A 25,697-nucleotide genomic window follows, 5' to 3' on the forward strand; every position below is an offset into this window, starting at 1 on the left:
GTCGCCCCACATCAGAAGCAAAGTGTCATAGTTCCAGGTTTCAACACCAGGATTCCCCATCCGTTTTTTCCTTTTTATTTTTTTTTATTTTTTAAATTTTTTTTTAATTTATTTGACAGACAGAGATCACAAGTAGGCAGAGAGAGAGGGGAAAGCAAGCTCCCTGCTGAGCAGAGAGCCTGATGTAGGGCTCGATCCCAGGACCCTGGGATTATGACCTGAGCTGAAGGCAGATGCTTTAACCCACTGAGTCACCCAGGCGCCCCTATTTTTTCCTTTTTAATATCAGTTGGGATGTTTATTGAGTATCTATTATGGTCAATACTGTACTTCGTGGCATGAGGAGATAAAAGAACAAATAAACATGTCCTCTACCTGCCTAGAATTTGCAATCTGATGATATAACAATGCAAGACACTTAAAACAATTCATAAAAATTGCAGGATGGTGGTGATCACACAGCCAGATGTACAGTACAGATTCTACGTGCCGCAGGGATCTGGAGGAAGAGATGTGCCAGCAGGTCTGGGAAGTCAGAGGAGATTTCGGAGGGGAGATGAGGCCTGAACTGGACTCAGCTTCAATTCAACTCAACAGTATTTTTACTGAGACTGTGTATTTCTGGGGCACAAACCTCTAGAAGCTCTGTTGACACAAACAAGCCAAAAACGTCAGTTGCTACCTCCCTCCTTCCTGCTCTGTAACTTAATTCCCTTTTTCCCCCTCTCAAACTCTAAACCCTTCTATTGCAGTGAGAGAGGAAGGAGAAAGCATTCTAAAGGAAAAGAGCAACAGAGATCCAAGGAGTGTCTCTGAAAGAAGGGACTTTGGAGTGGAGGACCAACAAAAGAGGGCCATTCCCACTGGGGAGAAGGAGGGCACAGCAAGGGGCACTTAGGCCCAGGTACCAAGGGGTGGGCGCGCGTAAAGGCAGGAGCAGCAGGCTCTGGGCTCTGGCTATGCTATGGTCCAGGACAAGGGAGAGTGTTGTTGCCAGGGAAAGCCTAAAGAGGCACCCTGAAAGTCATCTCACAGCTCCCTTCTGCAGAGCCTCACGAGGTGGAAAAGTAGTGGAGGGAAGACAAAGGATGAGTCTGAGATTTCTAGAAGTCCAGTGGAGAATGGGTTCAGGTGAGGACACCTGAGGCCGGGCAAGGCAGCCTTCCCAGCAAGGTACCTGTCCTGTGTCGGTGGGTGGCACACTTTTTGCTGGAATATTCCCTAAAGAAATTCTGAATAATCAGGTACCCACTTACACATATTTTGTCCTTTGCACATTTCTGAAGTTGGTATCTACAATTTTTCATTATAAGTTTATACAGTTGTAAACAGTGTTATTTCAGTTTGTCATAAATGTTGACATTTTAAAATAAAACTGTAACACTATTCTTTAAAATGTATCCAACCAAATTTAAATAGCAAAGCAATTTGATACCCATAATCCATTTCAAAAAATACATAAACTTGCTTTTCTTTAACAGTCAGAAATGTTGCATTCTCTTTTGTTCTTAGAAGTGTATTTCCATTACATTTCCCTTCCATATTCTCCTAATACAAAATACTTTTATGTTCTACAAAAAAATGGAAATTGAAAATTGTTTTATTTCCTATATTATAAGGTTCTACATGTTTAATACATCTTTCTAGATTAAGCTATCATTACAATTGGTCTAAAACGGATCAAAGCAATACAAAGACTTATTCCGATAAATAAAAGTACTTGTTTTGACCATCAAAAGTAGACTGGTGTTTTTTTTTTTAAATATCACACGTATATTTCTTAATGAAAGGGGTGCAGGGTTATAAAGCACTGATTGAAAGCGGTTTGGTTTTTTTATACAATCCTTTAGTGGGGACCAGAGAGCGTCTCACCCTTTGGGGCAATGGGCCATCATATAGGGTGGGAGATTTCCTTTCATCAAAGTGGAAAAATGGCGAACAATAAAGTGGAGGAGGGAAAAAACCCACATAATGCTTTCACCACAGCCGCCTTGTGAGGCTCATGGATTTTAAGAAAGAGTTTATACATACATAAGGAAAGCTGATCACCATGCCCTAATACCTTCAGGCACTTTGTGGACGGTGTATATAACCAAGTTCAAGACTATTGTCTTAAGTGAACAGGCTAACTCTGGTTTCACTTCAACTTTTTTGTGTGTGTACAGTGCAAAAGCCCTCTGATGGGGTGTGCTTATTAAAGACCTCTGGCTATAAAAGCGGCTCATTCAGGAACCACTTCCATGTGTCACCATGACCTTTTGGAGCTAGACCAAGAAAGGAATTTGTCAGCTTCAGGAAATCAAAAACAGTCTGATTAAAGAAGGAAACCTAAGGAGATAGACATAGTTTACTTAATATTTAGCATAATCTTTCTGGAGAGTAAGCCAACAACTATGCATAGACCCTTTGAATCAGCATTACTAAGACATTACCTTGAGGACATATTTAGAGGTATAGGTGTAAAGGGATTCACTACAGTCCTATTTACACTAGGAAAAAAAAGTAGATTTATAGCACACCTGTATAATGGGATATGATCATTGATTAAAAATCATGTTGAGGAAGAATATTTATTGACATGGGGAAATATCCACAATATATTATAAGGAGGAGCAAAGGGCATTTTTTTTCATATGACATGAGATTTGGGGGTAAAAATACTCACATATGCACAAATGCGCACACATACACACACACATATGCACAGGAAAAAAGTGTTAGGACCCACACACCACTCCGAATGTGATTATCTTTTAGAGTGGATTTATAAGTCATTTCTATGTGTTTTTCTGTGTGTTTTCAAATATTACCCAAATTGATTTCAGATAAGCAGGTATTATTTTTTTTTAATTAGAGAAATGTACTTTACAATGAAAAAAGGAACCAATCTCCCTCTTTAAAATATTTTTAGAAGTCATTTAACAATCTCCAGAAGTACACCAGACCCTGTGCTGGCCCACACAATCACAGAAATCGACAGTCCCATTCCTGTATTCTATCAGGAGGATAAGCGTGGCAGGTCTGAGAATTCTTTTCTTTTTCTTTTTTTTTTTAATTTATGAGGATTCTTGAAATAATTAAAATCAGACAATTTTTGTAAATCTCAAGCTGTTAAAATTTCCCAGACTGCTTTGAAAACTCCATGTTCAAATTATGAAGCTAAACCATCTACAATGTCTGTACAGTCACTGTAAGCCAGTTTATTAATTAGTTAGCATTAATCGTATCTTATATTTCACATTCTATCATTACATTTATCATTTTAACAACAATGTTGAATAAAAGAGAAAAATCATTACTTAAAGACTTAATCTTGAGGAAGCAGAAATGCAGAAAAGGGATTCTTTTCTAGAACTCTCAGTTTTGCTTCCTTGCATAAAACACATTAGGGAGAGGATCAGTATTTGTTTGGAAAAGCAGCAGCTGACGCTAAAACATCATTACTGAGATTAGAAAACTGAAAATTTATGAAGCACAAATCTTAGAAAAATTTGCCATTGTGTTTCCCCTGTTTACTTGTGATGCATACTTTATGTACTGTGCCTAATTAAATGCAACAGATTATGAAATGTTGAAATGCCAAGTCGTGTATAATGGAACATGTAGCATATTTACATGGTAAACAATTTTACTTCTAATAAATAGTTTTTCCCTAATCAATATGTTTTCATCCCCATTATATGATTCGATTTGAAATGAGGGATGGGAGCCAGATACTGTTCAATTTATAAAGTTAATGGTGTTAATAAGCTAAATCTCATTCTACTCCTCTCCTTCCCAAGGGTGCACAGTCAAGTTTATAGAAGGACAGAACGGCTGGATTCACCGTAGATAACCATATGTGTGCATTCCCTTGAGAACTCAGAGGGCAGCTGGAGCGAGTGCCTGACAGCCAGGCAGACCTGGGTGTGAGTCCCTGCTCTGTGATTTCCTAGCTCTGCTACCTTTGTTGTGCTGTCTAAGGTTCTCCCTTCCTGGCCTGCAAGATGGAATAACCATATCCACTCCTAAGGGAGCTGTCAGGAAAATTAAATGAGAAAACATGTTAAAATGCCCAGGACTGTGCTTGGGATGTACTAGGCACCCTCCAAAATGCTACCTTTCCCTTTTTTTTAAAGAAGCCACAACAACAAACCTTCTGTGGGCTTTGCTAGCTCCCTGTAGTCACTAAGGTCAGGGTACCTTTCCACAGGAACGCTGCGTTTTTGGGAGAGCCAGTCCACGCTCCCAGTGCTGGAGGGGGAGAGGGGAACTGGCAACAGGGAACAGGCAGCAGTGAGAGAAGGAAAAAGGGGTGCCCCCCTGCATAACAGAGCATAATAAACTTCCTACTAGAGGTGGGTAACACCCAGGCCGAGAGCTACTGTCTGCCACACACCTCTGGGCCAAGGTCACGCACTAAGAGCTGAGAGCAGTGCCTGAACCTCCTCATCCCTCCTCACTCCTGTCCCAACAGAACCACATGCAAGACAATGCACTGGACCGAGAATCTGTTGGAAACCGGCGTTTGGTTCCTCTTTGTACGTATATTTACAGCAGCAGCCATTAGGGAGAGTTCATTATTACCTGCATTATCTCATTTAGGCCCTCAAAGACCCAGTCTCACAGACTTAAAAAGTGGTGTCAGAAAGTTTCTGTAACTTGCCTGAGGTCACACAATCTTTCTTGTCCCTTTCATCCTATGCCTTATCTAATAAGACCTGTTTTTTCTTAGTGCTCTGCAGAAACTGTTGACTCAATTTTATCTCTTTTCCTTTGTATTAAGTGGCTAGGGCTACAAGAGCGATATTCTACCTTGTGAGTGCAAAGTAGTCTCTCCTTTAGGGTTCAAATGTGGACTAGCCCACAAATCCAAACCATTATTTTTTCTTTTTAGGAAGTAAGTTTCAAATTCCTAACAACTGACTTGAAAACCAACTTTTGAAACACAACGCAATTCTAATGGGAGAAATGAACAAACAGAAATTCAGTTTCCATAGTATCTGAAATCATCTAAAACAGATTCACTTGTCAAGTACTGTATTTTTTTTTTAATTTGAGGATGTGAAAAATTTTATCGCCATAATGTACTGACACCCTTACAGTTTGGCTTGGCCCTTTCTACTCGATGTATGATAGACTGATAACTGCTTATGACATTCACAAAGAGGCTCATCTGCAAAAGTATATAAAACGTCAGCCTCGCAGCCATAGTACACAGAGAACAGATGACGCCGTTCATCTCCCTAAAACACGTGCTTCAGGGTGGTTCTAAATTGCCACAGATGATGTTTTCAGCTAAAAATTCTTTTTTAAAAAATTACTTCTCTCATTAAAAAAAAAAAAAAAGTAAAAATGTGTTAGGTGTGCAGCTGAACAGATTCCACGGAAAGCCTGGCAGGTTTTGAAGCACTGACACATAGCTGGAGAGCGTCTCCCGCCAGCTCCACGGAAAGGTGGGGCCGTCTCCCAGCGAACACACCAGCACCCCCAAATTAAGAATCAAGAGCACTTTTTAAACAACAGTGAACTAGATATTTTGTCCAGACAAGTTTCATGTAACAGAAAACATCAAATGTATTCAGTGTCATGTGTGAAGAACCCCTATAGCCAAGCCTTTTACCTCCTGGAAATCCATATTTATTCAACCACCACTCCCGAGTAAATACACACCCCAGTTCTCTTTGCTTTTTAAGAATCCAGAAGATTTCACTGAATATATTTAAAATGGTAATACCTAGCCTCAAAAACCTTTCAACATATGGGTAACTATTTCTCACTGAAAATGAATCACATGCATTTTTAGGATAAAGAATATACCGACAGTAGATCTATTCAGAGACTAAGAATTTAGACACAACCCTACTTGCCACTCACTCACAACCATGGTCCCTCTCTGGCTCTCACCTTTATGGAGCCTGTGAAAAACTAGGGGCTCAAGGCTGCTAGCACACTGGTTTGCCTGGAGCCTCTTTCCCCTTTCTTCTGGAACCTTGACAAGGCTTTCCAGGCACCACATAACCAGCAGGAACACTCTAGTGAATGGGCAAATTAGCATTTATTGAGCACTCATGATATACCAGGCCCTGTACTAGGCATTTTACATATACAGTCTTATTTAGCCCTCCAACCTCTAAACACATGATCACCATCCTAATCTTACAGGTTGAAAAATGGAGACTTCAGGTTAAATAATTTGCTCAAGGTCACAGTGCAACTTAACAGTGGTGGACTGGTCTGAGTGACTTCTCTCCACCTTCCTATACCAGATGTATGGTCAGCTAGAGTTAAAAGTGCCAATTTCTCAAAATATGACATATTTCTGATATGAAATGATAGTACTACTTCTCAAATAGAATGCAAGTAACGAAACTCAGTTTTGGTAAAGAATCTGGTGTACCTGCAGGGCAATGGTCTAATTTTAGAAAGTCAAGAAAGGAGAAAAAGAAATCAATTACACTACTTCAAAACTTCTCTCCCTTGATCTTTGATCCAGTCACCTGATAAGATCCTAGTGGAGGTAACCCAATTAGGCCTTTTATTCCCCTTCTACTTCTGAGCTCTGAGATTTGTAGGACAAGTCCCAAGCCCAGGCTGCTGGCTGACTCTGACAATGATTTTATCTGTTGACTCATCACTGGCCAGATCATTCATTCCACACACATATAAAGAGTGCCCGGCAGACACTGTTCCCCCAAAGCAGTCCCTGACCATCACCTATAACCTCCCAAATCCAGGCTTACACTCGCTGTCATTCTGTCCAGGACCATATGTCCTCTTGTAATTACAACAATTGTGACATTTATACACGGCTTCCTCTTTTTTTTTTTTTAAGATTTTATTTATTTATTTATTTGTTTTGAAAGCCCATGAGTGAGAGGGAAGGGCACAGGGAGAGGGAGAAGCAGGCTACAGGCTCCTTGCTGAGCAGGGAGCCTGATGGACAATGGACAAACATGGGGCTCGATCCCAGGAACCCACAATCATGACCTGAGCAGAAGGCAGATGCTTAACTGACTGAGCCACCCAGGCGCCCCTCTTATAGGGCTTAAGTGCTAAGTACTATTCAAACCACACAATACATATTAACTCATCATATCTGCATAACAATGCAATAAGGTGGGTTCTATTACTTCCCTTATTTTATGGATGAGAAAACTGAGGCACAAAGATGTTAAAAGAAAGAGAGAGGGAGGAAGGAAGGAAAGAAGGAAGAAAGTAAAGAAGGAAGGGAGGGAAGGAAGGAAAGAAGGAAGGAAAAAGGAAGTGCATGCAGTATGGTTCAGAATGAGTATCTGAAAAGAACAGGTATATTAAGAAACATTACAAAGAATATCTAAGACACCGTTAACTGCTTTTGGGGAGTACGACTAAGAGTCTGAGGTAGAAGGGAGGCTTGTGAAAGAAACACTTTTGGTTTTGTTGAGCTCTACTATATGGTTTTTAAGAATTTTATTAATCTCTGCACTTATCTTCATTATTCCTTCCTTCCACATTTTTGGTTTTAGTGTCCCTTAATACTTTTAAATGGATCCTTAACTCACTGATTTTCAGCCTCCCCAGTTTATATACATATAGAAAACATATATACACACTATATATAACCATATATTATACATGATAAATATATAAGTATACACTAACTATATTACATCTATATAATAACCATACTATATATATGATATATATTTAAAGCTATACATTTCCTTTTAAGCATGGGTTTAGCCTCATCCCATTAATTTTGATAGGTATATTTTCATGATCATTCAGTGAAAATATTTTGCCATTTTCATTGTGGTCTCATTAGCCCGTGAGAATATTAAGAAATATATTGTTTTATTTTCAAACAGGGGAATTTCTAGTCATCTTCTGTTATTGAGTTGTAGTTTAATCCTATTGTGCTCAGAAAACATATTCTGTATTAAATTATTTAAAATTTGTTGAGAGGTACTTTATAGCCCAGGATGCAGTTAACTTTCAAAAATGTTCTGCAAAGGGGCACCTGGGTGGCTCAGTGGGTTAAAGCCTCTGCCTTCAGCTTAGGTCATGATCCCAGGGTCCTAGGATCGAGCCCCACATCGGGCTCTCTGCTCCGCGGAGAGCCTGCTTCCTCCTCTCTCTCTGCCTGCCTCTCTGCCTAGTTTTGATTTCTCTCTGTCAAATAAATAAAATATTTTTAAAAAAATGTTCTGCAAGTACTTAAAAAGAAAATGCATTTTGTAGTTGTTGAGTATACTGTTCCATATCGATCCATTAGGTTGTTTGCTAATCATGGTATTCAGATTTTCTGTATCTGTGCTACTCAAAGTGAGGTCCGGTAACCATCACATCAGCATCACTTGCGAGCTGCAAATCACCAGGCCCCATCATAGACCCTTAGAATGAGAACTTCCAGGAACAGGACCTCAGAATCTGTATTCCAACAAACTCTCCTCATCATTCTTCTTATGTGTACTAAAGTTTGGGAAGCACCATTCTATGTCATTAGAAGATTACGTGTGTGTATTGTGCTGGTGGGGGGGGAGGGGTGTTCAATGCGCAAAAATCTACAGTGATTGTGGATTTATCTGTTTTTCTTGAAATTTTATAAGTTTTCGCTTTGTGTTTTTTGAGCATCTGCTCAAATTGGTATATACAAAGACAGAGCTGTTACTGTGTCATTATTATTTAGAGCATCTCTTCATCTCTAGTAAAACTTTTTGCCTTGATGTGTTCTTTATCTGATATTACCAAAGAAACACAAATCTTCTTTTGGTTATTGTTTACATGTTATATTTTTTCCCATACTGTTATTTGCATTCTATGTCCTTATGTTTTAGATGTGTCTCATAAAGAACCCATAATTATGTCTCATTTTTATGTCTTATCTGACAATATTTGCCTATTAGAGTACTCAATTCATTTATACTTAATGGAATTACTGGCATATTTGGGTATAAACCTACCATCTTACTAAGAGGTTCCTATTTGTCACTTACAATGCCTCCCTCTCCCCCTTTCTTGCCTTCTTTTAGATAGCTTATTTTTAAAAATTTATTCCTTCTTTTTAAACAATTTTAAAAAAATGTTCTTTATTAGTTTCGAAGTTATATATTCTTTTAGTATTCTTTATGTGACTACCCTAGAGATTACACATTCATGACTATCAAACTCTAAGTGGTACTTTTATATTAACTGGTACTTTCATTACCTTTTGCAGAAAATGCAGGAGTATTAAAACACTTAACTTCCCCTCATAACTTATGAGGCATTATTGTTGTATATTTTAATTCTATATGTATTATAAACCAATAGGACACTATCATTATTATTATTATTTTAAACAATTGATGTTAATTTATATTCACACATACACTTACCCTTTTCTTTCCACCCTTCCTGCATCTCCTACCCTCTAATTTGGTATCTTTTTTATTTCTACATGAAGAGTATTTTTTATACTTCTTTTTGTGAGAAAATGGTACAAATTCTCTATTCTCTCAACTTTTTACTTTATTTCGACCCCATTATCAAAGGATGCTTTTGGCAGATACAGAATTCTAGGTTGACATTTAATTTAGTTCATCTCTTAAAGATATCATTCTACTGTACTATGGTTTTATTCTCTTAAGAAATCAGTTGTTAGTCTAATTGCTGTTTCTTTGAAGGCAATCTTATTTTCCCCTCCAGCTGCTTTTGTTTCAGCTGTTTTCAGTGTGGATTTCTACATACTCATTCTGTTTGGGGACTGTAGTTTTTCAAGTATCTAGGGCTTGGAATCTTCTAACAGTTTTGGAAAGTTATCAGACTTCACATTTTAAATACTGTTTCTGACCCACTCTTATATTTGTCTCTGATACTCCAATTACATTTATGTTAGACTTCTTACTGTATCCTCAATGTCCCTATTTTTCTGATTTCCTATTCTACTGTCTCTCCATTCTTTAGTACAGTTATTTTCTTGTGATCCATCTTCCTGTTCACTAATTTTCCCTTCAACTATGTCGAATCTGCTTTTAAAGCCATATATTGAATTCTTAATTTTGATTACTATTTTTTTGGTTCTAAAATTTCCATTTGAACTTTTTTATGGTTTCCAACCCTCTGGAAAAATTTTCCATTTTGTCTTTTATTTCCTTTGACATATTAAGCCCTTCTTTTACAGTCCATATATAGGATCCTTTTATTTTCTAGATTTCTATGGGTCTGTTTCTATTGTTTGTTGTTTCTGTTGGTTTTAGTACATGTTGCCATGTCTTCTTGTATGTCTGTTTTTGTCTGCTTTGTGCCCAGTGTTGTGTTTGCTTTGTTTATAAAAACAGCTTGAAGCCTAGAATGCTGCTATCTTTTTCTACAAAAAAATAATTATATTTGCTTTGTCCAGGCACCTACAAGTACTCACAATCCAATTTCAAAGACTGAAGTATTTGAAGCAGAATCTATGTACTTCCAGTACACCCTTGCTAGGAAGCAGCCCTAGCAGTCTAAGGCCTCACTCAAGGGAAATAAAGTAGCCTTCCCTGGTAGGTCCTAGATACCTGGACACTGATTCCCTACAAAGTTTCCAAAAGTACTGTTTAACATCTCAGCCTCATAGTCACTCTTTCAGAACTGACAAACGACTTAACGAAAAGTCATTTCCTCTGGCCTTATTTTCTTCTTATCTACAAATTCCCAGGACAACATCATCCATTCCCAGGGCCTCAGCTATGTACTTATGTGGATGATTCCCAAGCTACATATTTAATCTTGACCTTTCTCATAGGTTATACTTCCAAACTGAACATTTCCACAACTGAGGTGCTGAGGGCAATGCAAACCTGTTATAACTACCACAAACCTTTAATCTCCCCTCTGTCAAACAAACATTTCCTCATGTGTTTCCTTTATCAGATAATAGTATCACCATTTTCAATTATGTAAGCTAAAAACTTCAGCCATCTTCTAATATTCTTTCCTCCTCACATTCACAGCCAATTGCTTACCCAATTTCCAAAATATAAGTTTTGCCTCCAAAATGCTTTTCAAATCCATCCCTGTTTTCTACTTTCAGTGGCTTAATTTCAATCCTCAACATCTCTTTCCCAGATTATTATAATAATCTCTTATGTAGTCGCTCTCATTCTAGTGGTTTCCCCTTCAAACTGATCTTATACATTGGTGCTAGACTTCTCTCTGCTAAGTCTGATCATACCACCCAATCCAGAAACCTTTACCTTCCTTATTTTCCTTCATAGCACTTATTAGTATGACATAATACATAATTATGTTAGTATTTAAAATTATACCTAATATTTTATGAATATGTACCTCAATTAAGGTATATATTATTCTTCTCTCCTCACTAGACTATAATAAGCTCCACAAAGACAGAATCTTTGTTGTGGTCACTGTTAAATATAGCACCATGACCAAAAATCACTAGTTGAATGAACACTGTTGAATAAATTAATTAACATAAAACAGACATCTAAACTGCTCAACCTCATAAATGCAGGCATAACTGCAGACATCTAAACATCTACACAACATAATTCCAGACCTTCTCCAATCAAGGTGCTAGGCCCTGTGATAGGCATTAAGAATACAATGCTGAATAAGACTACATTCCTGATCAACATGGAATTCGCCATCTATCAGGGGAACAGCATTAAACAACTAACTATTTAGTGCTCACTTCAGCAGCACATATACTAAAATGGAACAATTCATTATTCCGGGCACCTGGCTGGCTTAGTCAGTGGAATATGTGACTCTTGATCTCAGGGTCATGAGTTCGAGCCCCACATAGGGTGTAGAGTTCACTTTATTTATTTATTTTTTTAAGATTTTACTTATTTATTTGAGAGAGACAGAGAGCACAAACAGGGGGAGGGGCAGAGGGAGAGGGACAAATAGACTCCCCACTGAGCATAGAGCCCATTGCAGGCAGGGCTCAATCCCAGGACCCCAAGGATCATGACCTGAGCCTGAAGTCAGATGCTTACCCAACTGAGCCACCCAGGTGTCCCTAGAGTTCACTTTAAAAACAAAACAAAACAATTCATTTTTAGGTATAACTGTGATAAGTGCTATCAAGAGGAAGCGTAAGAAACTATGAGAATACATAATGGAGGATATGAACTGGGAGTACAAGGAAAGCTTTCTTGAAGAACTGACAGTTGAAGTGAAAGAGTCATAATTAATAAAATGTTTACATATTTTTGTTTGGGGGTGGGCAGGGTTAGACAAATCCAGGCAGGAGAAATAGCATAAACATAATAATAATTATTATTATTATATCTTCTCCTTACTCTGTGATAAGCACTCTGCTAGGTACTTTATATATATTATCTCACTGAAACTCCTATAACTTGATGGAGTATATGCTGTTTTTAATCCAAATTATACCTATGAGGAAATGAGGCACAGTGAGGTTGAATGACTTCCCCAGAGGTCACACAACTAATAAGCTGGGAACCTTCCTAATCCTCTCAGTAGAAAGTAAACCCATCCTTCTACTACAGTCCAAAATGGCACCCAAATAAACTTGTGTACTCGCCCAGGTAACTTCTGTGTCCTGTCAGTAACACATTTGTCTGTCTCCCCTAAGAAATCTGACATTTCTCATGGAGAAGAACCCTAACTAATTCACCTTTGTTTGCCACAGTGCCAAACACGGTGCTTATAGTAGGCCTGTTGAATGCATCAGGATCTGTTGAATGCGTTAAGAAAACAGCTCCAAAACCCACACAAATAATTTTGGCTGGATCAGATTAATTTATTTACATTGTTTGTAGCTTCTACTCTCAAAAATCCATATTCACTTTAGAAAAGTAATATGCTTTCTGCATGGCTGACAGAAAAATCAGGAGAGAAGAGAAGCCAAAACACAAGGACAAAGGAAGCCCAAGAGAATCTCTGGAGAATGCCAGATCTCCTGGGTAGGAATATCAGAGTGAGTGAATGAGAAGCCGGCAGGCTTCAACTTGGAGCCTGTTCTAACTGGTGCCTTTGTTCTTCAGGCTACGCTGTGTATCTTCTGTTCATTCCTCTCTACCTACTCTCTACCCTGCTCTGAGCCCCAAGATGCTTCTAGCCAAAGAAAGTCACTGGTGGGAGATAAGGAAAAGCAAGGAAAGTAACATCAGAGTAACCATTCCCCTGACTCCCTCAGCATAAAACTGCCTTTACTTAAGGTTTCAATTACTATCCTTCCAAATACAGCTTCTGCATCTTGGGTGGGTGCTGGTAGTCCTTCAGCTCTTCAGGGCAAGGGGTAGTAACAGAACCGTGCATTACTAGCATTGCCCTTTGTGGTTTCCCTACACTCTGCCCACACTTCTGTTAATAGTCACTTTATTAAACTCTCCTCGAATTACTCTAATCTGAGCGTACCATCTGTTTTCTTCTGGGACCCTGACTGATATATTGGCCTACTGGTCTGACATGCCTCAGAGAAGCAAGGCAACGGAAAGGTGAGATGCTATGATGAGGGACAGGTATGAAGAGAGACTGCTGGGAATACTCAAAGGTAAGAAACAGGCAAAAGAAGGTAAAGGGGACAAAAACTGGAGGGACCATGGTTCTGATCATGGCTTTTTCTAGGTACAGGAAAACTCAAAAACCACTATACCAAAGCTGGAAACAGTGTCTCAACCCTTAGTTTGGGCATTCTAATCAAACTACTGTTAGGAGATTTTCTCCAAAAATGTCGATTTAAAATAAATAAAAATACCCAACACCACTGGAGCCAACTCGAGGTACCCTGCTAATCATGGCACTGACTGTAGAGAAGACGGAAACAGCAAATCAGAGGCTTCTGTTTTCTTTAAATCCTGCGGATATATGCCTTATCTGTACCGAGTGTTACGGCAGTCTCAAAGCTCCCATCTCTTTACAAGCTGCTCCTTTGTTCTTTGCACACTGTTTAATGACGTCTCTCTCCACTAGGACACACAAGCAGAGCCTTTATAGAACACAGGGTCTATAGCCTTCTTTTAAGACAAGTGAAAGAGCCACTTTAACAAAATAGCTGCCACTTTCCTTCACCTTGTCTCCAGCTCACCAACTGCATCCTTACAGGAGAAATCCACTCCTGCCTTCTGCCTACTGCCAGAGCAACTGAACAGGCCTTTATGGATAGCTGGAAAAGATACTCTAATTTGATAGCCATCCTTTTTTTCCTGTTCTAATTATTATTTTAACGGGCTTCTTCTTATTTTAATAGATTTTTTTAATAAGGAAATCTTACTTACAAATTTTAATTAGCTTACTGAATATTCACTGCTTTGGAATAAGTAGTTTAATGAGGAAGGAGACCTCAGGCTACTAACTAGCCTGGAGTGTCTAAAGCAGCTTAGGGGGAAATGATGCAGCCCTAGTGACAGGAGCCCAGGCCTGGGCTGCACAAACAGGACTCGGCAGCTGGGGCCCCAGGGATAGAGAAATCACACTGCCTCTTGCAGGAGAAAAAAAAAAAAAAGTAAAAATCCAGTTTCTTGCTTTTTATCAAAAACCTCTGTGTAGGAAGAAGCCCCAGCGCTTCCACTCGTAAAGACTCGTGACTCTTTGTCAAATCACTTAACCTCTCTGAACATCAGTCTCCTCATCTGTAAGGGTTAGATAATAATTTTTTTCCACGCTAGACTGTTATAAAAGTGGGTTTTGTGCACCGCTTTAAAAGCTCTAAAATACGTTAGTTGAATGAATGAATGAATGAATGAATGAATCTTAATGTTGCCAATTAACCTCTCAACTATTTCAGGTTCTCATTTGTTAAAAAAAAAAAAATCAATCCTTTCTTTACAGTACATTTCAATTACAGTAGCAATGAAGAATAAGTGAACATTTTTCATTCTAAAAACACCTAGCAGAGAAAGTAGGGCCAGAGTTCTTTAAACTCAAAATTGGAATCAGGAGAACAATGGAGTTTTTTGTGACTTGCTGATGTGAATAATCAATGCAAGTTAGGTCTATTTCAAAAAGTAAAGGTATATTAATATCTGCTTCACTAATTAAGAATATGTGACAATTTAAGTATGATTCTCAATGCTTATAACATTTGAAATAATTTTTTTTTGTGAATTTTCAGGGTGTTGTGTATAAAAAGGGGAACTCCACCTTATTCAACCAAACCACGTCTTAAGAAACCAGAGACCTCAAATTCTGAGTTCAACCTGAAATTCTATGCTAAGGACATTTACATTTATAATATATTAGCACAAATTAATGTAGGACTAACATAAACTGTAAAATTTTCACTTACCAGCACCTATTTATATAATATATAGTGAACTTAAAAAAAACTATAATATATATTAACTTCACATGTAAAACCAAACTCCTGATCTTCCCTCCCCCTGAAAACCCTGCTCCTCCCAAATCCTTCCCCACCACACTTAATGAAAACTGCATCTTTCTGCTCCTCAAGCCAAAAATGTTCAAATCCTTCTTGACATTCTTTCTCTTCCATCCTATATTTCAACTATCAGTAAACCCTCTTGGCTGTACCTTCACAAATATCTGGAATCCAGCCACTTCTCATCACCTCTACTACAAACATCTTGGCCCAAGCCACCCTCATCTTCTGCCTGGATTATTGCAAAGACACCCTAACTGGTGGCTGCTTCTTCTTGCCTCCCTCGCTCTGTTGTCCATATAGCCGTCATGGTGATCCTCCCAAACCTTAAGTCAGATCACACCACTCCCCAGCTTTCTACTTCTTCAGAAGAAAAGTCTGCCATTACCATGGTGTGCAAGGCCCCTTCATCATTTGGATCTCACCTTCTATCTGACCTCATCTCCCACTACTTCTCCCACTTGCTCAGGCAACTTTCACCTCAGGCCCTTTGCACTTACTGTTCCCTCTGCCTGGAATGTTCTTCACACAGCTTGTTCATTCTCTCCTTCAATCTTTACCAAAAGGTATTTTCTCAGGAGGGGCTTTCTTTACCACTCTATTAAAAATTAATTGTACATGTCACTTTCTGTTCTCCTTCCCTCTTTTGTTTTTCTCCATAACACCTATCACTTTATTCTAATTTAGCATCTCATTTACTCATTTTATCTGTTTGTACTCTCCCAGGAAAATGTAAGCTCCATGAGGCCAGGCTTGTCATTGTTATGTAAGTAGTAAACTTTTAGTCAAGTGAAATATATATATATATGCCAAAGAAGGGCACACATCTTAAGTAAAGAGCTTGATGAATTTTCCAAAAAGTGAAGACACCCATGAAACCATAACTGAGATCAAGAAACATCAGGGGAGCCTGGGTGGCTCAGTTGGTTAAGCATTTGGCTCTTGGTTTCAGCTCAGGTGGTGATCTAAGGAGTCAAGCCCCACAAGTTTCTTTCTCCCTCTCCCTCTGCTCACCCCCCACCTCATATGCACGTGTATGTACATTCTGTCCTGCTGTAAAATAAATAAAGCTTAAGGAAAAAAAAAGGGGGCGCCTGGGTGGCCCAGTCATTAAGCGGCCGCCTTTGGCCCAGGGTCCTGGGATCGAGGCCCACGTCAGGCTCCCTGCTCAGCCGGAAGTCTGCTTCTCCCTCTCCCTGCTCCCTGTTGTGTTCCTTCTCTTGCTATGTCTCTGTCAAATAAATAAATAAGATCTTTAAAAAAAATTTTTAATTAAAAAACAAAAAAGAAAAGAAAGAAACATCATCTTTCCAATCACTATTCTCCCAAGGGTAACCACTTTTATTCTGACTTTTAAAACTAAGATTAATGTTGCCTGTTTTTGAGGGTTTTTTTTAGTTGTCTCCAGGGGTGTGTGGTGGCTCAATCATGGTCCCATGGCCTGGGATCAAGCCTGGGGTCTAGTGGGGCTCCCTGCTCAGCAGAGAGTGTGTTTCTCCCTCTCCCTCCCCTGCTTGTGCTCTCTTGCTCTTTTCTCTCTCTCTCAGATAAATTCAAAAACAAACAAACAAACAAAGTAGGCTCCATGCCCGGCTTGGGGGCTTGAACTCATGACCCTGAGATCAAGAGTCTCATCCTCTGCATTTTGCACTTATTATGTTTCTAAGATTCATTCAAATTGGATCTATGTAGTTGTAGATCATCCCTTTTCATGGCTATACAGTAACCTGTAATGGGATTATACCACAATGGATTTATCCATTTCCCCAGTCAATGGACAACTGTCTTATTTTAAGTTTTTTGCCATCAAACAATGTTACCATAAATGCTTTTACACATGTCTCCTGATAGACATACACAAGAAGTTTTCTAGGGCAATTTCACTTAGAGGTAAAATTATAGATTGAATGGTATAGATATATTCAATTTTATAAGATAATGCCAAAAGTTTTCCGAGAGACTATATCCACTTACATTCCTAACAAGAATATTTAAGAGTTCCTGTTACTGTATATTCTTGCCAACAATGTGTGGACTCAGCATGGTCAAATTTAGGATTTTCTGCCACAACCTGGGAAATGTAAAATGTGATTTCATTGCAGTCTTTAAATCACATTTTCCTGACTATTAATAAGAAGGATCTTCTCATATAATTGAATATTTATATTTCTTCTGTGAAGTCCTTATTTGCATTTTCCATTTTTCAAATGCATTCTTTTTTTCTAGTTAATTTATAGGAATTCCTTCTGTATTTCGGATTTTAATTTTGCTTATACACTTACAAATCCCTTCTTGCAGTCTATGGCTGTCTTCACATTTTAAAAAAGGTTTTATTGGAAATGATTTCAAACTTGCAAAAAAAAAGTTGCAAAAATAAAAATAGTACAAAGAACATCTGTGTATGTCTTTTACTCATATTCACCTGTTATTAAACATTCTGCTCCATTTCTTTCATCATCTGTGTGTATTCGTGCATGCACACTCTCCCTCTGTGTTTATACATGTTTGTGTATATGTGTTTATATACATACATGCACACATATATAAACACACATATACACACTTTTTTTCCCCGAACCATATGCAAATCAATTTTATACATCATGGCCCTTTATGTTTATATAAGTCAGTATGTATTTCCTAAGACCAGAGATATTCTCTTTATATAACTGTAGTACAATTACAAATTATAATTGACTTCAATAAATTTAACCCAATATCCTTTACGGTATATTTTCCCCTTTGGTACAAGATCTAGTCTACGGTCAGTGCGTTTACCTGTCATGTCTCTATCCTCCTTTAGTGTGAAACATTTCCATGGCCTTTCTCTGACATTTTTAAAGAATGCTGCTCCCATCCTCCTTTTTTTCCTAACAGAACACTCCTCATTTTGTTTGTCTGATGTTTTCTAGTGATTAGATTCAGGTTATATTCTTGGATGAAACACTACACAAAATGTCTACCCATCCCTCTTTGGTGATGTTGCTTCTAATCACTTGATCAGGGTTTGTTCCATTTCTGCACTCTATAATTGCTTTTTTTTTTTTTTTTAACCCTTACAACTAACAAAGGGCCTATCAAGAGACACCTTAAGACTATTTTTTTTTTCATCAAAATTTCCCCCTAAGGGCGCCTGGGTGGCTCAGTGGGTTAAAATCTCTGCCTTCGGCTCCAGTCATGATCCCAGAGTCCTGGGATCTAGCCCCGCATCGGGCTCTCTGCTCAGCAGGGAGCCTGCTTCCCCCTCTCTCTCTGCCTGCCTCTCTGCCTACTTGCGATCTCTGTCAAATAAATAAAATCTTTAAGGGGAGGGGATGGGAGGTTGGGTGAGCCTGGTGGTGGGTATTAAGGAGGGCACATATTGCATGGAGCACTGGGTGTCAGGCATAAACAATGAATTCTGACACACTGAAAAGAAATTTTAAATAAATAAATAAATAAAATCTTAAAAAAAAAAAAAATTCCCCCAGAGGGGCACCTGGGTAGCTCAGTTGTTAAGCGTCTGCCTTCGGCTTAGGTCATAATCCCAGGGTTCTGGGATCAAGTCCCATGTCGGGCTCCTTGCTCAGCAGGAAAAGCCTGCTTCTCTTTCTCCCATTCCCCCTGCTTGTATTCCCTTTCTCACTGTCTCGCTCTCTGTGTTTAAAAAAAAAAAAAAAAAAAAAAAAAAAAAAAATTCCCTCTAGGTTTAATATCTACTGATGATTCCTGCCTGATCCAATCTTTACCAAAATGGTTGTATAATGTTGTTTCAGTCTTTATTAAGTACTTTTATAAACATTTTACCACTAAATTTATCAATCTTTTCCTTTGTTGCTTATACTTTTTATGTTCTTTTAAATAAATTTTTTCTTACCCTCCAAGTACTAAAGATATTTCCTTACATTTTCTTCTGAAGGTGCCTTACTTATTCTTAATTATTATTTTAAGCAGTATTTTAAGCAATAACAAATAAATCAGTTTCATATGCCCTAAATCTGGCAAAAATTGTGTTGCAACAATTGCCTGTTATCAGTGGATTTCCATTTTTTTAAGTTAGTTTTGTATATGAACGATTTCTGGATTCTAAATTTAATTGTATTTTAGTATGATGTATATTTTAAACAATGCTTTTTCTCTTCAGAAAGTAGTTAACCTGTCAGATCTGGAACATTCTCTGCTTTCACTTCTAAACAACTTAAACAACAGGGCACTAATTTATAAGGTTAGCAGCTCATGTCTAACACTTAAAATGATAACATCATTGTTCCCACTTCAGAGATGTGTAGGAGGGGAACTGTTGAGGGGAAATTAACTCCTTTAGTCAGGAAAAGGGTAAAGAGGGGAGGAAATTGTCACAATTTAATGCTTAAACAGATCCCTGAAATTCTGCATTTGAAAGGCTGAACTATGGAAAAAAATGGTCACCAAGTCTGCTTTGTAGACACATTAATCTAAATCTATTATTTCCATGTCTCAAGCAATTACCAAAAAAAAATTTTTTTAAACCTAACAAAGCTGTTTTTCTATCAGAAAGTAAGTGAAATGAATATAGTAATGTGCTTAAAAAGTAAGTAATGTGTTCTTAGTCTGTTTTAGAAGTAGAGCAAAACCTCCCTGGTTCAGAGCAGTCAGAAGGAAACTTTTCTGCCACTTACTTCACAGCATGTGTTAGGCAAGTCCTACATTACACACAAAATGCTAGTACTACACTAATGAAAAGCCAGGATTGTATCGCTTTCAAAAAATGTATATAATCTGTGTTTTTCTCCAATGGTAACTATGTTATAGAAGTAAGAAAAGAAGCAAAGGCATGAAAACACTTTGACTGAAATTGGACCTGCAAACATTTGAATTCTAAAGTCAGAGAGAGCTGTTGGGAGAACTGGAAAATGGGACTTGGCATCATCAACTGGCATTTAGCATGAGCCCAATCCTTTCACTAGTGTTCAGGGAAAATGTGCACACCAGAAAAACACGCACTTAATTTCATCTTCCCAACATGACCCAGCATTATACTGCTCCTTCACCGCTCAAGTGGCGGTGAGTACTATATCACCCAGACAGGAAAGTTCTATATGCATCTTCACAAGTTGGTAACTCAAATCAACTATATTTCATTTCAAACTGAGCAAGACGAATCAAGATAAGCCACTATTTTGTAACAGAATGACACTAACTCTTAAACGATAGCTTAATTATAAACCAAAGATGGTTCTAGAAGTTCTATGGAAAGTAATGCCAAAAACAGAAGCTGGAAATCATCTCAAACCCAGACTCTAATTCCTTAAAGAACAATGACTTAAAATACTGATATAACTTTCAGTGGGCTCTGAAGGGGATCTTTCCTATCTTGGACTTCAGATGTACAACAGGAGTATTTATTTAGAAACTACTTTAAAATGTGTGTGTCTGGGGGCGCCTGGGTGGCTCAGTGGATTAAGCTGCTGCCTTCAGCTCAGGTCATGATCTCAGGGTCCTGGGATCGAGCCCCGCATCGGGCTCTCTGCTCAGCGGGGAGCCTGCCTCCCCCTCTCTCTGCCTGCCTCTCTGCCTACTTGTGATCTCTGCCTATCAAATAAATAAATAAAATCTTTAAAAAAAAATGTGTGTGTCCCATGACCAATAGGGAGCATTGAAATTTCTGCCAAGGGTCAGCTTTTCCTTAAGTTCCACTGCAACAGCTGGCTGGTAATCACCACATCTGCATGCTCTAAGGAAAAGCTATCCCAATGTCAATCTATAAACAACTGTGTAAATATTTAAATAAAATTATATTTTAGAGCTAATGTCAGTAAAATATACTTAATTTACAAGTAAAATGTACTTATTTTATAAGGAGGTACAGTGGTTTGTCGCCAATCCTCAACCTAAATACCCATCTATCTGCCTAAAACTAAATGCATTTTTGTTAGAAGATGACAGCTACTTCCAGGGCCACAATTTATTACAAATAAACATTAAAAAAAACAAAACAGTGACAGGTATAAACTTAATTCTTCGGTTTAATTAGTAACAAGAAAGCAAAGAAATCCTTGGGACCCAAATATCACAGTATGGTTACCAGGAAAACACTTAGTGAATTCCTCAAAGCTTTCACCAAAGGTTATATTAAATTTCCTTTCGGCAACAAATAAATTGGTTTCTCACTGGTAGAAGCTTAGGTCAGTCATCTAAATCAGGGAAAGCAGGACTACATGCCATTTACCGAAGAGTCACTTAAGAATAAACCGTGTCTCTCCCCATGGCATGTTTATGTCCTCTCTATCGAAGATTTACACTGGCGTGGTGCGTGATAATCTTGATTCCTTGCCACTTAGGATTAAAAAAATTACCTAAGCTTTAAACAGCTTGCATAAAAATGTGTAAACATCTCTCTCTATATATATTTTTATCTTCTTTGATGATGGAACACATGGATCTGAAATTTGGTGATACCCCGAGAAAAGAATAGGTCCTGTATCAACAGGGAAACAAGACAGACCCATGGCGTCCTCTCACCTGTGACACTGTGATGCTGCATTTCTTGGCCAGCTCCTCTTTGGCTTCTTCACTGGGGTAGGGGTTACTGAGGTGTGAGTAAAAATATTCATTCAAGATTTCTGTGGCCTGTTTACTGAAGTTACGCCTTTTTCGTCTATGACAAGAACCAAAAGAGAATTATAGTTATAATCAGCCTTATCCAAAGAGGGATATGTTGATTAGAATTATATGAAAAAATAGATTTCTATTTTTAAACATTCTTAGGGAATGATTTATCACAATGATATTGCAGTTATGCTCTTGGCATCCTCCAAAGCACTGTTCAAATCATTTTAAGATGTAGGATCACTAAAAATACAAGAATGTGAAGCACAATCAACTTGATTCTTTAATTTATTCAACAAGGATCTGATGCGTTATAGGTACTCAATAAAGATCCAGTGGGAATAAAACAGGTAAGGTCTACCAGAGAGCTTATATGAGATTGGAGGGTTGAGGGAGAGAACAGAAAGTTAGGGGGAAGAAAGTCATTAGACATGTATCATGGACATAAATACAAATTATGGAGACCATATCAAGTGTCATGAAGGAAAAGTATAAGGTATAACAAAAGCATATAAGAGGGAAATTTAGCATAGATTACAGAGTCAGGAAAGGTTTCCTTGTAGGAGTGACATTGAATCTGAGATCTGGAGAATGGGTAGGCATTACATTAGTCAGACAAAAAGTAGAGGGGAAGAGGAATGAGCAGAGAAAGTGGTTTTGAAACAGAAACGAACTTGGAAAGTCCAAAGGGGCAGAGGAGACTGGCACACAGTAAAAATCAGGGAATGCGTAAGTTGGGCATGAAGGATGGGCAGGCACCAGATTATACACACACTTAGTGGATCCATAAGAATTTTAAGATTTTAAGTGCAACAGGAAACTATTAAAGGCTTTAAGTTTTATGTTCCAAAAAGATCATTCTAACTGCTGAGAAGAGTTGGATGAGGGCATGAAAGGAAATGTAAATCTTTTAAAAAAGACTTGATTCAACAATTATCACATGATTTCTCTGATATGAAGAATTCGAGAAGCAGGGCGGGGGGTTGTTGGGGGGATAGGGAAGGAAAAAATGAAACAAGATGGGATCAGGAGGGAGACAAACCATAAAAGACTTGTAACCTCACAAAACAAACTGAGGGTTGCAGGGCCGGGGTAGGGAGAGGGTGGTTGGGTTATGGACATCGGGGAGGGTATGTGCTATGGTGAGTGCTGTGGAATATGTAAGCCTGATGATTCACAGACCTGTACCCCTGGGGCAAATAATACATTATATGTTGATAATAATAATAATAAAGACTTTATTCATTCATTTGCCGGAGAGAGAGCAAGCACAAGCAGGCAGAGAGGCAGGCAGAGGGAGAGGGAGAAGCAGACTCCCCTGAGCAGAGAGCCCGACAATGAGGGGGATCTCAATCCCAGGACCTGAGATCATGACCTGAGCTGAAGGCAGATGCTCAACTGACTGAAGCCACCCAGAAGTCCCAGGAAAGGTAGATATTTAAGGGGACAACTGCAATGGTCAAATTGAGAGATGATGGTAACCTGGCATAGGGGGAGAGTAATGGAAATAAAAAGATTCAAGATCTATCTGAAAGGTAAAAACAGTAGGACTTGGTGATGGATTGGATGGGGCAGTGAGTGGAGAAGAAAGAGAAGGAAGGTAAGAAAAAGATACATTTTTTAACAAGTTTTTTTAAAAAAATATTTCATTTATTTATTTGACAGAGATCACAAGTAGGCAGAGAGGCAGATGGGGGGGTAGGAAGCAGGCTCCCCGCTGAGCAGAGAGCCCAATGCGGGGCTCGATCCCAGGACCCCAAGATCATGATCTGAGCCGAAGGCAGAAGCTTAACCCACTGAGCCAGCAGGTGCCCCAGGAAAAAAATACATGAAGAATTTCTAGATTTTTCTGCATAAGCAAGTGTCTGGAATAAAGCATGATTTGTTCACAAGGGAAAGCAGGGAAGGAAATTTTCTTTGTTTTTACTGGGAAGGGGGTGGCAGAGTTAGAAGACCAAGTATTTATTAACAATTTCTTTCAAACAGAGATATTACTTATGTTTGGGTTTTGTTATTACAATTTTAAAGAATTCCAGCCTGAAAATTAGCATTCATCAGACTTCACTTTCAATTAGATCCTCCAGTAACTAGAAAATACTTCCCCAAATAATTTTCTTAAAACTATCTTCCAAATAATTTTAATGATCGTCTCACTTGTGATACCCTATACTCAGGAAGGAGTCAGTAGGCAGTTGTAAAATGTGTAGACCCTATGAGACTCTTTAACTAGTTAAAATGATGTCACTAACATGGCAGGTTAAGTATGTGATCTATGTCTCAACATTAAGGGAGAGTCAGGGGAGGAAGAAATCTAGGTCTGATCAAAACACCTCAGGTTAGAATCCTGAAATTTCCTAATTTTAATAATTTTTTGGAAGGTTAAACCATCGGTTGTTTCCTGAAGGATGAAGAAAAAATTCAAGATCTACTGAGGAATTAAAATCTATAGGATATGATGATGAGTTAAATGGGGGAGGTGGTGAGGGAAAACAGGGAGGGAAGGAAAGGGAGAGAAAGACATCAAGAACAGCAGTTGGGATTTCTGCAGTGGTCATGCATTCCTCTGACCTGAGGGCACTTGAAAGAGGCACCCTCTGAAAAGTGGGCGTGTGGGTGAGTAGGGTAAAAAAGGTCTAGGATAGGTATTGAAACTGTCCAATCTATAGATAATTATCTGGCCCAAATCTATAGATAATTACCTGGCCCATATACTATGATACAGTATCAAATTTGTTGAGACCATACAAAAATGACCTATCCATGAAAATCTAAGTTTCTGACTTCTTATGAAAATCTTGGAAGATCAGTCACACAAATCCCATGTTCTCAGAAGCCAGCCACAGGCTAATGCTGAGTGATGGCTATGCCCCCAGACATGCACCCTTCTGTTCTGATCCTCATTGTCCCTCAACCAGCCACTCTACCGATCTATTATATGTAAGCATATGAATTTGGAACTTTAAGTCTAAAACCCAGAGTCCAGAGCACCCTTCTTTGTTAGATGGGATGCTGCTCAGTTGCTGAATGGTTGAATAAAGCCAATTAGATTTTTAAAATAATAATAATAATAATAACAACAATAATAAACATGGAGTCCAGCAGCAAGACTGAGGCTTGACACAAGGGCATTTCTTTGGGAAATGAAAGGAGGAATGAGCAGGAACATATCTGGAAAGCAAAGTTAAGCCTAGCTTATTTATCAACTCTGTCTAGGAATGGTTTTAGTAAACACTGAAAAACCTCAGAGAACAAATTTATGAGCAGAATAGGATACCTCACCCCAGGCAGTCTGGCTATGTCCAAACTACTAGACCACTTCTACTAGAAAAGCAGAGGGACCTACGCAAATCTCTTCGTAAATGTTTTGCACTGGTACATGCTTCAACTTGTCCAATTACCAGGAAAATATGAGTGTGGCCAAAGGAGAAGCCACAGTGAGCAAGGAAATCATGTATCTGAATGAGCATGTTTGCCTAGAACAGAAAAACCTTGGCTTCCCAGTGCAGAGGGCTTGCTTCTGAAAGGCACTACAGGAATAGACGGAACCAAAGCTCAGGGTTTGCATTCACGTGAAGGCATAAAACGGGAGAACTTGGTGTTATGCTTTATTTATTTTTTAGAAAAACATTCTGTAGAAAATGCCCATTAAGCATCCCCCTAAGTTCCTTTCCCGCAGGCTTTAGCACACTCTAAATGGCTGTGCCTCAGGCCAGTGTACAGCAGCGCTTCAGTCCCAGGGCCGTGTCCCAGCAGCATCGCAACGTCACTAACAGCAATCTCTGCGGGAAAAGGGACTCTGCTCCAAGCTCTGCCACCTTCCCATTCTGCCTCC

General features: G+C 38.7%; 1 protein-coding gene across 2 annotated transcripts in view; it reads right to left on the reverse strand.

Moving 5' to 3' along the window:
* The window catches only part of PBX3 (PBX homeobox 3), a 212,874-nt gene that overhangs the window by 11,025 nt on the left and 176,152 nt on the right, over positions 1-25,697 (reverse strand). For both annotated transcript variants that reach the window (XM_046022725.1, XM_046022724.1), the window contains exon 5: positions 21,779-21,914. In XM_046022725.1, the coding sequence (XP_045878681.1) occupies positions 21,779-21,914 (136 nt within the window). The remainder of the gene's footprint in view (positions 1-21,778; positions 21,915-25,697) is intronic.

The sequence above is a fragment of the Meles meles genome, chromosome 11, assembly GCF_922984935.1.
Source record: "Meles meles chromosome 11, mMelMel3.1 paternal haplotype, whole genome shotgun sequence".
In the NCBI taxonomy this organism is placed as follows: domain Eukaryota; kingdom Metazoa; phylum Chordata; class Mammalia; order Carnivora; family Mustelidae; genus Meles; species Meles meles.